The 15,159-nt window shown below is 33.7% G+C and overlaps 1 protein-coding gene across 1 annotated transcript; it reads left to right on the top strand.

The window, feature by feature from the left end:
- Positions 1–2,040: 2,040 nt before the first annotated feature.
- Positions 2,041–10,743, top strand: LOC106066287 (glutamate-rich protein 6B-like). The gene is made up of 6 exons (XM_056003597.1): positions 2,041–2,094; positions 4,124–4,209; positions 4,415–4,567; positions 6,619–6,848; positions 8,668–8,744; positions 10,167–10,743. Exons 1-4 carry the CDS (start codon positions 2,074–2,076, stop codon positions 6,821–6,823), a joined length of 465 nt encoding a protein of 154 aa, XP_055859572.1. The 5' UTR covers positions 2,041–2,073; the 3' UTR covers positions 6,824–6,848; positions 8,668–8,744; positions 10,167–10,743.
- The last annotated feature ends 4,416 nt before the right edge of the window (positions 10,744–15,159 follow it).

Genomic DNA, 15,159 nt, shown 5'->3' on the forward strand with positions numbered 1-15,159 from the left:
TTCCTTCGGAATTGAAGATAACTGCTTGCTCGGTACCTCTAGACGACAGCCCAGAGCGCGTAATACACGACCGCCATGTTCTCGCGCCCGCCTTACCCCTCACTCCCAGACCGTGACCTCCGTGACGAAGGTGCCGCCCAGACACACGCAGATAAAAGGGGATAAATAATTTACAGAGAAAAACAAAAGTTTACAAAGACAGTAAAAAATAAAAAGTACACAAATAAATTATGATCAGTATAGTAGTTTATAACAATGATAGTGTTGATCATAGCCCACAGAGAAATTTAATCTAGATCCTAAACCCCTAGAACTATGTTGTTGTTTTTTTTATAAATATATAATATTCTATTGTCGTGTGTGTATTGTTGAGAAACTAATGGATTTGATTCATCTGGTAGTGACCGTAGCCTGATTAAAGTCTGCTAGCTAGAAACTTTCAGAAATAATCTCCTCGTCTTGAACAATTACGACGGACACGCCGTTTGGGTTGATCACAGAACTAGACTTGAATGTCTTTAGAAACTTGAAACCTTATTAATCAAACTCTAGATATAACGCACTCTGAATATAACAAACTCTGAATATTTAAATTTCTTATTTTCTGAGTATGACACTTAACTCTTTCTCTCCGCAATTATTTGTCCACGTTTTGAAGGAATTCTTCCTTTCGCTCACAACGATTTCACTCCCCTGTTATGATTGGGATTCAATAGCTTTGTTGTTTGTTATCAGAAAATGTTGTATTTTGTATATAATTAAAGGGGAATTGATGCTATTTTTATATAATTCAAAGTCAAGTTTAAAAAATTAAACATTAATTTAATTTAATGAGGTCAAAATCAATGATGGTATGGTCGATTAGGAGATAAGGAGTTTAAGATCTAACAAAATATGGATATAGCAAACTGGATATCGTGAACTTATCATTAGGGTCAGAATTTTTTTTTTTTTTTTTTTACATTTCAGTTTTCTATGCTCAATTGTTTATGTTTGAATTCATCTTGAAAATTAAATCATCCATATTTGTCCAATATTAATCTGTGATGTCAGCAGGAGAAAGAAAAAATGTAAACCCATAAATACCTTTTGACAATCAAGAAAGTCTGGAATATAGCGTCGCAAGTTTTCCAAGTGATGTTATGCGCATAAAGAGAGAGAGAGAGCTTTCTAAATTCTTAACGGCTGGAATGCTGTGTTCAAGCTTTTGGAGAATGAATAATAGTGTCATAATAACAAAGTACAAGTGTAATAAAGAAGTGTGACGGGCAAATTGTTGCATAGAGGTGTCCCCAAGAGCCCACACTGAAGTGTGAGAAACAGAAACACGAAAAGCACATGTACGACCGGAAAGAAGAAGCTGTAGTACTTACAAAGGACACCCATGTTAGTGTTCGCAACAAGAAAGCTATCTGTATTTAGTAACTGTTCCGCAAGGTTGCCATGGTCCGAAGTGATAATGGATATAAGTACTCCACTATCTATACATTGCTTTATAACGGCATGCGTTTCAAGTAGCTTCTGACAACCAGTCCAACTCCTGGCCTTCATGAGTTGAGTCCGGCGGAACTGCTTTCACTAACAGGAGAAGGGGCAAAAGTGAGTAACTGGCCTGTAAAACAGTAAGCCTCGGGCAGGAGGGGCTAGTTAGCCTTGACTGGCTACACACCCTTTACCTTACCTTTACCTGCCCCTTAGTCTGTTGGACCGTTGGGGCACCAAGCAAGACTCGTCGACCGTCTATCTCCATTCCTCCCTGTCTTTTACATTAATAAGAAACTCTTTAAATGGCATGCTCGTCCATTCTTTAATGCTGTCCTCCCATCGCTTTATCTGTCTGCCTCTTCTTCTTTTTCTTGGTACTGTTCCCTGAAGGAAGGTCTTTGCGAGCCCCGAAGATCTTGTAATATGGCCATAGATTTTAAGCTTGCGTTGTTTGTTTTTTTGCTATAGTTAGCAGGTTATCATGGGGTCGGATCGTTGCTAGAGGAAGGCTGGACTCTGAGAGTTCCAAATCCTCTCAATCTTGATGACCCAGATACAGAGATATTCGCACCTGAACCCTTTCATCCTATGGCACTAGTTAGTGGACAAGTAAACATCTTTTTTATGGTTTCTATGATTTTGTATAACGACATGATTATTTTCAGTTTCTACCACATACTCATATACTATCTTGCTACCACTACTGTACTTGACTGACTTTTACTTTACTAACTCTTCTAACTAATTTAAGTCAACTTCTTCCACTAACTCTTCATCTCTCATACCTTACTTCCAGTCCTAACTAACTCATGTTCACTATTTACATTTTCCTGCTCTGTATACACTATATTCTCTAAAGTACCAGTATAGTGAGGTACTATAAGTTATCTATTTTTTGTTTGTAAAATGTTTTACATGTTTCGGATGTTCCTTCAGAGTTGAAGATAGTTTACTTCCTAGTCCAAACCTCCCGCAGGATGACGTGGGATGGGAGCGGGCAGGGTTTGAACCCTCGACCGTCGATAAATCTGAACGACAGTCCAGCGCGCAAACCGCACGACCAGGCAGCCATTTGTATGTGACAATACTCATGCAGTAAATTAAAACTCAATTATTGATTTAAAAATTTGGTATCACAAAATTATCTTTCATTGTTTTCATTCTGGCCAGATTTTTCTGACTTTTGACATGCATTTTTTTTATTTTTATATTTAAAAACAAAAAGTTATCATTTTGGTTTGTCTATACAGGACCAGTTTTTTTTTTCATTAATTCAAGTGTAAGGTTTTATGTAAAATGTTCCACCATTAGAAAGTAATACTGTGTTTGTTTCACAACTAATGGCTGTCTAGTCATTTGGTATGTGTATCATTCAATGGGCTCAATGGTTCCAGGCTCAGTCCCTGCCCACCGCCATAACACCTTTAGTAAAATCATTAAGTCTAAAGATCCTTCAGGATAGAAGACTAAAATATTTTTCAGCACATTATGATATTAACAGGCTTATAATAACATGGAGTGAAATGTATTTATTTGTTAATTACTCTACATTCCCAACAGTTTTTAATTTAATTTAGACACATTAGTAGAATCTAGTGTTGTCTTAGACATTCTTCATTTGAACCTATACCAGTGTACCATTTTGTTGAGCAGATATTAATAAAGTATTTCATTAAATTGTGCCATGGTTAACTAGGTACCTTTGCTTTGGCTTATGGACAGTTCTGTTAATGTTAAGTGTAGGACAATTCTGTTAATGTGAGTTTAGGATAATTCTGGAAATGTCAAGTTTAGAATAATTCTGTTAATATCAAGTTTAGGATAGTTCTGTTAATGTCAAGTTTAGGATAGTTCTGTTAATGTCAAGTTTAGGACAGTTCTGTTAATGTCAAGTTTAGAATAATTCTGTTAATGTCAAGTTTAGGACAGTTCTGTTAATGTCAAGTTTAGTACAGTTCTGTAAATGTCAAGTTTAGGATAGTTCTGTTAATGTCAAGTTTAGAGCAGTTCTGTAAATGTCAAGTTTAGGGCAGTTCTGTTAATGTCAAGTTTAGAGCAGTTCTGTTATTGTCAAGTTTAGGGTAGTTCTGTTAATGTCAAGTTTAGAGCAGTTCTGTTATTGTCAAGTTTAGGGTAGTTCTGTTAATGTCAAGTTTAGGGTAGTTCTGTTAATGTCAAGTTTAGGGTAGTTCTGATGATGTCAAGTTTAGGTTAGTTCTGTTAATGTCAAGTTTAGGGTAGTTCTGATGATGTCATTTTAGGGTAGTTCTGATGATGTCAAGTTTAGGGTAGTTCTGTTAATGTCAAGTTTAGGATAGTTCTGTTAATGTCAAGTTTAGGGTAGTTCTGTTAATGTCAAGTTTAGGATAGTTCTGTTAATGTCAAGTTTAGGATAGTTCTGTTAATGTAAAGTTTAGGATAGTTCTGTTAATGTCAAGTTTAGGGCAGTTCTGTTAATGTCAAGTTTAGGACAGTTCTGTTAATGTCAAGTTTAGGGCAGTTCTGTTAATGTCAAGTTTAGGGCAGTTCTGTTATTGTCAAATTTAGGGTAGTTCTGATGATGTCATTTTAGGGTAGTTCTGTTAATGTCAAGTTTTAGTTTTATTGACTCTAAAATATTTTATAATCTGCTTTTCAGGTTCAAGGTAGAGAAATCATTCAAAAGTTTTATCCAAATGGAACTCCATTTCTTATAATATTTCCTGATGGAACTGGAAATGTTTTGTATCCTTTGCTAAAATTAGAATTAAATAATTTGAACTGTTGGAGGTACCAGAATTTACTGTCAGAAACCTGTTTTGGTTTGAATGATCTGCCATAATTTTCTTGTGTTTGCAGTATGTTTTTAAAGATTGATGTATTAAAACATATGCCAATGTGCACACGTGGTGAATTACAATTCTTTTCTATGTCCTTAACATATTTAAAGTTATCCTTCTGGAAGAATTGCTATTTTAATCACCAGTGTGACACTAGGACAGAATACTTATGTTGTTCTTGATGATAGTACAGAATCACAGATACTCGCAGTCTTTGATGCAACTGGTTGTGGAACTTGCTATTTCATGGATGGAAAAATTAGGTATTTGTTTCTTTTTTAACTTGAGATGTGTTTCCCTGATTTTTGTGTGAAATTATTGTAAACTTTCAATAGGGAAGGAAGTTGAGCTTCGCCTTATGGATCATATAGTACTTATTTAATTGATATGTAGATACAGGCATTAAACTTAGGATTGTCAAGTTTATGAGTTGGTTGTTTGTGTTGAGCAGTGCTGGCAGAGCCTGAGAGGAACATAACATGATCCATAACATCCAAGGATTTAAATACACTTGAAGTTTATTTATTAAATATAATGTATTTAAATAGAAAGTTTAAATCTTTTGATAATAATCATGCAGAGTTAGAGTTAGGGTTAGTGCCTCCTAGTTATTGACTATATTTAAACTTAGGAATGTGTCAATGCACGTTTTGAGACGTGGCGTTGATATTGTGTGACATGTATTACTATCACACACATGAGGGACTGGTCACTACTACTGTGTCGCGAATGCGTAGAATGCTGGGTTTGTGCGTAGAATGCGTAGAATGCTGGGTTTGTGCTTCCTGGAGTACTCTTGACACGTGACAAACATAGATACTACAGATTGACTTAAGTCAGTTTCAGCAGACAAAATATAAAGTTTATTTGATAACAATAATAATAATACTGCACTCCTTGTTAGTTACACAAGTCTACAAGAAATAATCCTATCCACATGACAGTGGTATCAAATATATCCAATACGTTAAACTCTCTAGAGTATATTACAAATCACGTCCGTATCTCAGCGGGTAACACTGTACAGAATAATACAGAATAACTACTAGAAATACATGTCTCAAAAAGACCACTGGCATCAATTGCCCAAAAGTTACTACCTAACTGACATTACTACTCGACTTTCTAAGTCGCTACTGTCCGTCCCGGACCAAAAATACTACTTGACTGCCCGGTCCAAAGTATACCACTTGACTGCTTGACTGAACTCAAAGTCAACTTTTTTATTCATTCTACTTCCTGTTTTCTACATGAGGAATTCCACGTGTCTTTTAACCTCTTAACCCGAGGTGAACATTAAATCAGGCAATGTCAACTGAGACTGTGACTGAATGAAATAAGAAAACAAATAATTATATTTTTTAAATATTCACCTATCTATCCTCATTGACAGTTGGCATATACTCTTAAAACATGGATGATCTTTTCATTTGTATTTCTTTTTTACAGAAATAGTAGTAATGTTCCTTTTGAGTTTTACTTGTTATCTTTATTAAATAGTCTAAATGAATGCAATATTAACACCTGTAAATAGATAATAAACTAATGGAAATTAAAAAAAAGATATGAAAGTAATGGCAATACAAATGTGAGATTTCATAGTAGTACCAATATTTTGTCTAAATAAGTGATATATTGTAGGAGAGCTATGCTACATTACTCATAGACACTTTTCAGAAAGCAATGTTCAAAATTCAGTGTTCAGAGTCAACTCAGGAAATTTGGGTTTAAGTCTTGTTCCTATTACTTTGTATCACATTAGTTTAGTGATCCAAACTGAAGTCAAACTAAAAGGATGATACAATTTACTTTAAAGCTTTAATGTATTCCTATCTATTTCTGTTTATTGCATTATTCATTTTTTTTTTAAGTTGGCCTTAAGCTATTTCAATATGCTTGCATTATATTATATTTACCCAACTTTTTGGGTATCTGACTTTAGTTGGGTAAAGTAAAGGCGGTTGGTCATTGTGCTGGCCACATAACACACTTCTCATTAGGAGACAGATGACCTTAATATCATCTGCCCTATAGATCACACGGTCTGAAAGGGGAACTTTACTTTGACTAATTATATTTAGAGCAGTGTCATCATAATTTACTGATAAAAAACAAAACAAAATGTATCTTACATAACTGATAGACAATAAATAAAACAATGTATTAGGCAATAAAATTGACAAGTGATCAACATAGGGTTTTATTCTATCATTTTTTGTTTCATTATAAGTTTTGGAAGTTGTAAAACAAATTATAAATATAGAACATGTTTGAAAATAACCTAAATATGAACAAAGTGATTTCTTTCTTTCAGGTTAAATTATGATCAACAGGGGGGAATTGAATTAGATTTTACTGGGTCAAGAAGAAGATCTTGGATCTGGAAGGATCATGAAACCCACGTCCATGCTCCGCCTTTCCAGCCCATTGTTTTTGGCATGAACTACTTTCTAAGTGTCCGAGTGATGTCACAGGAGAATATAGCCTTATCCCTAACTGGAAAAAAAAAGAAGCTGTAGATTTAATGTAGACACCAAATTAAAGGTAAAGGTCATTTCTCTCATTATAGGATGGAGGACAGTTCTAGATGGATATTAGACAATCCTCTATTTCATAGTACTTTCTTTTTTTTTGTTAACATAGACATATTTCCTTTTTTAGGGTGGCGGGTGTGGGGCATATTGTAACTTGACCTGCTTCTGTCTTTTTGTCCCTTCCACCTGGTAAAAGCAACATGAAGGAGCCAATTGAACAAAATTCTATCTCCTGAAATCATCATCATCAAACTTTATTTCAGTGAGGGCTTAAGAGGTTCAAATCCTCTCTTATAATAGCTTTGGACAGAAACCTTGATGTTTTGCGAAGTGCATGTATGTCACAATATAGGTCGAGAATTAGTGGTTTCCCCAGACCTGTCGAGACAGAGGTCAGCAAGTCTGGGGCAATCAACAAGATTATGAGACATGGTTTCCTCTTGTTCCCTACAGCAGTGAGTCAAAGATTCATGTGAGACATGCTAAATATAAGCCAACGGGACAGTGACCCATCCTTCACTATGCTATTATAACTAGCTCAGGCCTTGGCAGCCTCCACCTCCAGACTTCACAGGCTTTTTGAGACTTGTCCCAGCACTCAACCATTTTTCCATTTCTATTTTTTTTAATTGTTGCCAGAGCATGCTGAAAACTCACACCCAAGGAGTCTGCAATGATGTTGCCAGTCACTCCTATGTGACTCGGTACCCACTGCATTATTACCGGGGTGCCTTAGCATTGGTTTATATTGTGTGAAGCCATGATGACCGTGTTGATATAGGGGGGGCATAGTCCAGAGCTTTGCAAAGCCTGTAGCACAGGCTTCGAGCCAGTGACCATAACAGTCTGTGTTGCCCTCGTAATGACTTTTAAGGCTTTACAGATGACCATGGCCTCCATATTGAAACTGCAAACACTACCACAAGATCCAAAGATTTTAACTGAGTCAGAACCAAGAAACTCAATTTAGGCTCCAAAACCTGCTCTTCCAAAGTCTATTGATGCTGACCTATCAGTATATGTAAAAATAGCATTAGGCTTGAAGGCATTGATGGTGCTATTATTCAGTGGCAGTAGATGAATGCCTTAGATTAGTGGCATTGGAATCCACTAGTTTCAAGTGAATGTCTGGGTCTGTGGGGCAACACCAAGGGGAAAGGCAGTGAAAATGATCAATATTTTGCCTGCTGATAGAGAGGCCATCTTTATCAGCTAATCTTGTGACATGATGCATGAAAGACTAGACTATATCCGGATACATCTTCTGCATCTCTAACCATCTACTAGTTTTCTAGCTGGGGGGTATTCATCCAGTCTTTTGTATCAGTGGCTAATTGTCTGGTTGCAAAGAAAGTGCCCACAGATGTAGGTCAGGGGAGGACAGACACTTTGGTGTTGGAAATCAGGAAAAACAATATATGCTTCTAGTGCATCAAGACTTATAATCTTTCAGAACTGGCTTAAGATGATAGAATAATGATAGGCACTAGACACACCATCATAGCTGGAGACTTTAAAACCCATTCACCTTCCTGGGGCTATGATGACACTGAGCTCCCAAAACAAAAATGTCTCTAAATTACAACAAATATATGTGTCAAAGGATTTTAATCTATATGCAAATGAAAAATGTAAGTAATGTATTGTAATTGATGTCAGGCTGAACATAAGTATGCATACTAACATACATTAGTGGTGTGTGTTAATTTATAATATTTTTAAAGACATATACATCAAAACGAAAGTGCATATGAAATAATATAAACTGAGTAAATGAGAAATATGTACACACACATATAAACATTCACATACTTTGACTCTATTTTAAGATGGTGATGCCTGAGAATTATCTTGACAAGTTCAATGAATATCAACTTTACATAGATGAGCATAAACTCCACATTCAGTAAGTTCTTTGAATTATTTGTATTTATATGAATGGCTGCCTGACCATGTGGTATGCGCTGTAGACTATCATCTCGTTGGTCACAGATTTTAGTGCTGTCCACTGCGTCATCCTGCAGGAGATTTTTCTGAGGATGTAATTAACTTCAATTTGGAAAAAAACATCTGAAAAATGTAAAAAAAAAATTATTATTCTGGGTTATCCTTTCTAAATCAAAATATCATTGCAAATATTTCTGACTTTTGATTTTTTTTTTAAGATGTAAGACTTAATCTTTTTTTTTTCTTATTAGCAAATTATTATGTTGAAAGTTTTTATTTTTTTCTACACAGGTATCTTTTTAAAACAGAAATTTAATATAATATGGATTGTTTTCTAGAGTTAGGCAATGGTTACCTTCTTAGGAATAACCTTAACCCCCCAAAAAGTACAGTACCCTTGTGATCTATAGAGTAGATGATTTAATTAGGATGTAATGATGAAGGAATGACCAACTGCTATTGCTTTCCCCAACTAATGTCAGGTACCCATTAGAGTTGCATGGAATCAGCGGCCTTCTAAAAATCCAGAAATTCAAAATCCCAGTCTTCTTGGAGATTTGAATCCAGGATCCCTAGGTTTAGAATCCAAGCACTTTACCACTGATCCACCACACCCCCAAAATAAATAGCAAAAAAATTTTAATTTGTGAAATAGGTTCAGATTTACTTTGGGTTCTGCTACTACTCTCTTGTGCACACTCCATTGGCTTCCTGTGAAAGTAAGAATCGACTACAAGGTGGCCACACTATAATAAAGAAATGCCCCTGTACCTTAGCGAACTGATCACTTCATATGTCCCTCAGAGAGCCCTGCCCTCAATGGACTCAATGCTTGTAGTGGTGCCATGTTTCTCCCTCAAAATCTATGGTCTGTGGGCTTTTTCAGTGCACGGACAAAAGGTTTAGAACTCACTCTCTATTGATCTCAGACATACATTCAAGAAAAAAATCAAGACCTAACTGTTTAAATTTTTTTAGATTAGTTTGTCATTTTAGCTCTCGTGTTTGTGTTTGTAATGTTATCACAGCACCTTGAGTCTACATTTTGTTTGTTAACAGCGCTTCTTAAATAAAATTATTATTATTATTATTATTATTATGGTCTTCCAAAAGTGTGCCCTTTGGTACTTGAACACTAAGCATGCATATCGCATGCATGTATACAATAATTCGTACTAATCTGCAAAACCAATAAGCAATATTTGTATGTATATGTGTGACATTTAATCTGAGAACTACTTTGTTTTTCTGTTTGATTGAAGTAAAGAAGTAAGGTCATCTAATTATGTTACATGTTTCTAGAAAGGTCAATTGTGTTTTGACATTTTTAAATCACAGACTAACAAGTTCAATTTTTTTTTTCTTAAATTTTTTCTAACAGAAGTTTAATGATCAAAGTCAACAATTTATTGAAGTTTCCCAAGTCTCCCAAACTGGACTCAATGTTACCTCCTGTATCTCTAACATCTAAACAATTCAAAGTCAATCAGAAACGACAACAATTGAATTCCTTATCTCCAAGAAATAAAGAAAAGAGAATAACAAAACAGCACAGATTACCTCCCTTAGACCAGACCTCTGTCATTGTAAATTAACTAAGGACTGGATGCTCCAAAAATACAATGTAGAGAATCTTTTCTCTGGAGTCTGTGAGAACTCTATTAAACAGTCTAAGTTTTCAATAGCTGCTAAAGTTACATAAGTTGAAAATAGTCTCTTCTTGAAAATGCATCATTTGGTCACTATCTGACTAGTCTAAAACGAGACTAAACATGTTATTTTGTTACCAGTTTTAACTAATGCTTTTGTATTTATTTTGAAATATATTAACATTTTGTTTCTAGTAAACTATTTCATATAAAAAAATATATATATTTTTGAAGAGCTACATTGTATATATTTTAAACTCATGTTTTTCTTGTCTTATTTACATTAACATTTTTTATTTTAAAAATTCATTCCTGTTTGTTTTTGTTTTTTTGATTCTTTAAAACCTGTAGATAAAGTGCTTTATTTTTACCCAGTGACATGGACACAAAAAAAAAGATTTTTTTAAATAAATAAAATAACTACACACTAAGTTCCATCAGTCAAAGAGGATGTGATATTTTGTAAGCTTTATGGCATATATCAGTAGTCTTGTATTAGGAAAAGTAATTTTTTCTTTTTTTACTTCTAAGCAGCAAATGTTTTGCCATGTGGAATATCTTGAAATGTGACTATATAATAAATGTATTGTTCAATGTTTGATGTGTTTCAAAGAATGGGCTCTTCTTCGACATTATTTTATAAGTTAGAAACATTCCTTCGGAAAAGATCATCCTGTGTGTCCCCTTGTCACTTAGACACATTTGTCGCATCAAAATGAAGACAGGAGAATAGAAGTTTAGTATTCTCTAGAATAACTATGCAAACAATTAACTTTATTTTACTTTGCCCTTCAGCTGGTATCAGCACTCTAATAGTTAACTGACCCATGCTAGACAGTCACATATGAAACTTGATCAGCAGTTTATTCCTCCAAACAAAAATATCTAGGGTCACCCGGTGTTTCAATACACACTATACCAATATTGGTAATTTAAAACGAGCACACCTACTGTCACTACTGTCTTATTTTGTTTATATGTCAATATAACTAAACCCAGTTGCAAATAAACTTTCAATATGCATTGTAAGACTACTTTTTTTCCTATGTTTGAATTGATTTTAGCGAGTCCTTTGCAATAGGAATTGAAAATGAAACTAAACAAAAAAAAATGCCACTTCATGTCACATTCATTTATATTTTGTAATGGAACTAGTGACGCGGGTCAGGGTAACCATGTGTGTGATCAGCTGACTCTTGTAAACACTTTCCATGTAAATTATCCATGATATGGTCATTGGATGATCTAAAAAGGACTGACAATCGTCAACATGTTATCAAGTAGATCTGGGAAAAGGTTTGATGGAACAAGCAATCTGTCACAGATAAAATAATAACCTTTTTGTACTTAATCATATTTCATAAGAATTTGTTGAACTAAGAGAGTGAAAGCATGAACAGGTGAACATTAGTTATGAGATGACCAGAAGGACTGGTGAAAGAGATTAAAGTCATTTGAGTTAGCACTGAAGTAAAACTATGATTTATGTAAGAGAGCAGTCATGTAATTGTGAATATGAAGTAGTACTTAAAAACTGCATAATTCAAGACATGGGTTAACTTGTCTCATCTACGGTATTATGTTCATATTTGGATTGAATTGCATTATTGGTACTATTGGATGAAGGAGGTATTTTTAACATGTGTGTGGTGTGTTGTCCATGTACTTGAGAGAACTTCAGTCACTGGAACTACTTGCATACTCTCTAACATGCCACACACTCCTTAGTTCTGAATACATAAAAGTCCACAGTCGAAGCAGAAGAAGGTCCACATCAATAGACTCCACCAGTACCATGGACAGACATATCTAAGAAGGGGGCATTGTTAAAATTGAACTAGTGATGCTGGTGTGATCATCTGACATGTCACACAGACCTGCATATGGGAAGCAGGTTTATGTAAACACTTTCCATGTAAATTACTTGTCATATGGTCATGTGATGATCTAATAAGGACAGCGACTTTTGAAAAAAGCCTTAGGGAACCTAAGAAAAAGAGAGTGTCAAGTCGGTCCAATACAATTAAGAACAGCTGAGCTCAAGACGACACAGAAATTTTAGTACAGGTTCAGTACAGCGAAGTCAGTCAGACGTTTCTGTTGCCTATTGTTAATTATTTGATTTTCTTATTTATTACACTTTTTGAGTTATTTGCCCAGTATTTTTTATAACATATATTTATAAATAATTTTGCTATATCATGAACAGGATTGCATTGGAACTATGACTTGAACACATCAAAACACACTAATAAACAAAATTGTTATAAAAAAAACAATAAGATGTATTTAAAGATCTCAAAAAATGTGGAAATATATTGATAATATCAACTTTTGTTTTTCAATTGTAACGATAACAAGTTAGGATAAACATTGTCAATTAAAATAAACAACTGTTTAGATAAATGATACAATACATTTTCTGAAATAATAAAAAGATGGATTCCCAAGTAGTAGCATAATATAAACGCAAAGATTTACCAATAAACAGACATGATATCTTCCATGACAACATAGCATTTAACAATTTTCTGTCAGATTATTGGTAGACAAGATCTTATACATTTCTTATTTTCTCTGTTCCAATGTATAAATTTAGTCATTTAGGAATCCATCTTAGTATTTTAAAGTTATTTAAAAAAAAAAAGAGCAATGCAAGGCTTAAGAATCAAAGTATATTGTGGCTTTTTAAAGGAAAAAAGGCAGAATGGAAAGGAAAATGATCATGCATAGTAACATTCAAATCAACATATGATGTTGGTAAAAACTTTAACATTTGAGATCAACTATTTCAGTAAAGACGCTTTCAGGCAAAAACAATGGTGCCCAACCGGCGGACCAAAAGTCTGCAGTTGAAATATGTAAAAAAGAAAAAAAGGTTTTCTTATTTACTCTATTTCCATAAACCAAAACTCTATTGACATGTTTCTATCATTAAGTTCACTGTAAAATGACATTGCCTGTCCTACTGAAACATACATTTTGTTTTCATGACATCAAACATAGAGAACAGTGACAACAAAATGAAAAACATTTTACATCTTACAAAGTGTTTTTAAACAGATGGTTGTGGTTCCAGCCTTGTTGGTGCAGTCCCTTATTTCATTTCATTCGCTATTTTCTTTTTATATGTGTGCTACGAGACGTTAAGGAGACTGATATATGCATCGAATACTTTTAACGCTCTTTAAAATCATTTCTATCATTAAATTCCAAACCTGGCAGAGAAAACTTAGAAGTATTGCTAAGTTTCTGAAACCTTAATTAGTAGTTGATAGAACATAAAAATACAAGAAAACTATTTGTCTTAGTAGTTTGATTCACAGACATACCATCAAGTCTAGGCTTGTACTTTATTGTGAAAAGAAAACAATGATTGTTTTCATTTTCCCAAAAGTATTAAACATTGAAAAGGTTGAGAACCATTGAACACATACAATGAATCACATCCATCTCATGGAAACACTATTCATCATGAAAAACCAAACCCTAACCCTAAGAAACTTCCATTTCATGTAAACAAATAGAAAGAGTCAGATCTATCTTGAACTTTAATTTCAAGAAAAAATATCAACATGTTGGTCTGTACAAATCTTTCACATAAGTGAATGATGAAAATTATATAGTGTCATGTAATCCAATTAGATGCTTAAACATTATAGAGATTAAGTAGTACATGAGAAAAAAATAATTAACAATTAAATTATTCATTTAATTTATATGAGAACAATTAGCTGATAAATTATTTATTTTTTATAACTGCTTGCATTGAAGTGTTCTGCAGTTGCTTATTTTTAGTTTTCTCCAGTTATTGATAATTTCACTTCTTGCTGACAAAATGTAAGACTAAAGAATAAAAAAACAAAATGAAAATACTAAAAAAATTTTGACATAGTTTAAAATTTAATTATTGACAAGCTTTCAATCCAGACACTTCAACTATCTCCTTGTTATATAATGCCTAAATATTGAAAGACAATTTTTGACATCTCAATATTATTCAAGATAAATAAATAAATTTGTTAGTTCTGCATCATTTGATATACAACATTAAACAAAAATACTAATAGTTTTATCAGGCAATACAAAAGCACATCATGAAATCCTAAATTGAAAATCACAGCATGAAATTCAAACTCAAAACTCAAGTTAAAGAACCCATCATTTCACAACTCAGATACTGCCCTCCATAGCATATTTGATTAAATCAACTATGAATAACAGAAATGTAACAATATAAGAGGTTAGAACTAACTAGATTGCACATTACAAGCAAGGCCTTCATATAAGATATTGCCAAAATAAAAAGTGAAGCCTTGACCAGCTTAGAGAGATTATTTACAGAAAATTAAAATGATGGTTAGAATTAAAATAATTATCAAAATGTGAAATACTAAATCTGAATGAAGTCAATCTGTAGATAATGAGTTTTGTTCTTATTTATGTCTACAAAAAAACTGTTATACTATCAATCTCAGTCAAACATCACAGTCAGAAAACTCTATTTTACAGAATTACTTTAGCCTGATCAAGTTCAACACCAGCATGCTAGGACAAACACATGCACATTATTGTAACTACTACTTGAACATGCTGCAACCAAAACTCTACTCTCTAAGTACTGCGCAAATCTTTGTCATCTAATGGACTTTGAATGATTCCAGATAAGAATGAGAGTAAAACTTTAAAATCTGATTAACAAACAAAATACTCTTTCTTTCTGTC

Source organism: Biomphalaria glabrata, chromosome 11 (assembly GCF_947242115.1).
Source record: "Biomphalaria glabrata chromosome 11, xgBioGlab47.1, whole genome shotgun sequence".
Taxonomy (NCBI): Eukaryota; Metazoa; Mollusca; class Gastropoda; family Planorbidae; genus Biomphalaria; species Biomphalaria glabrata.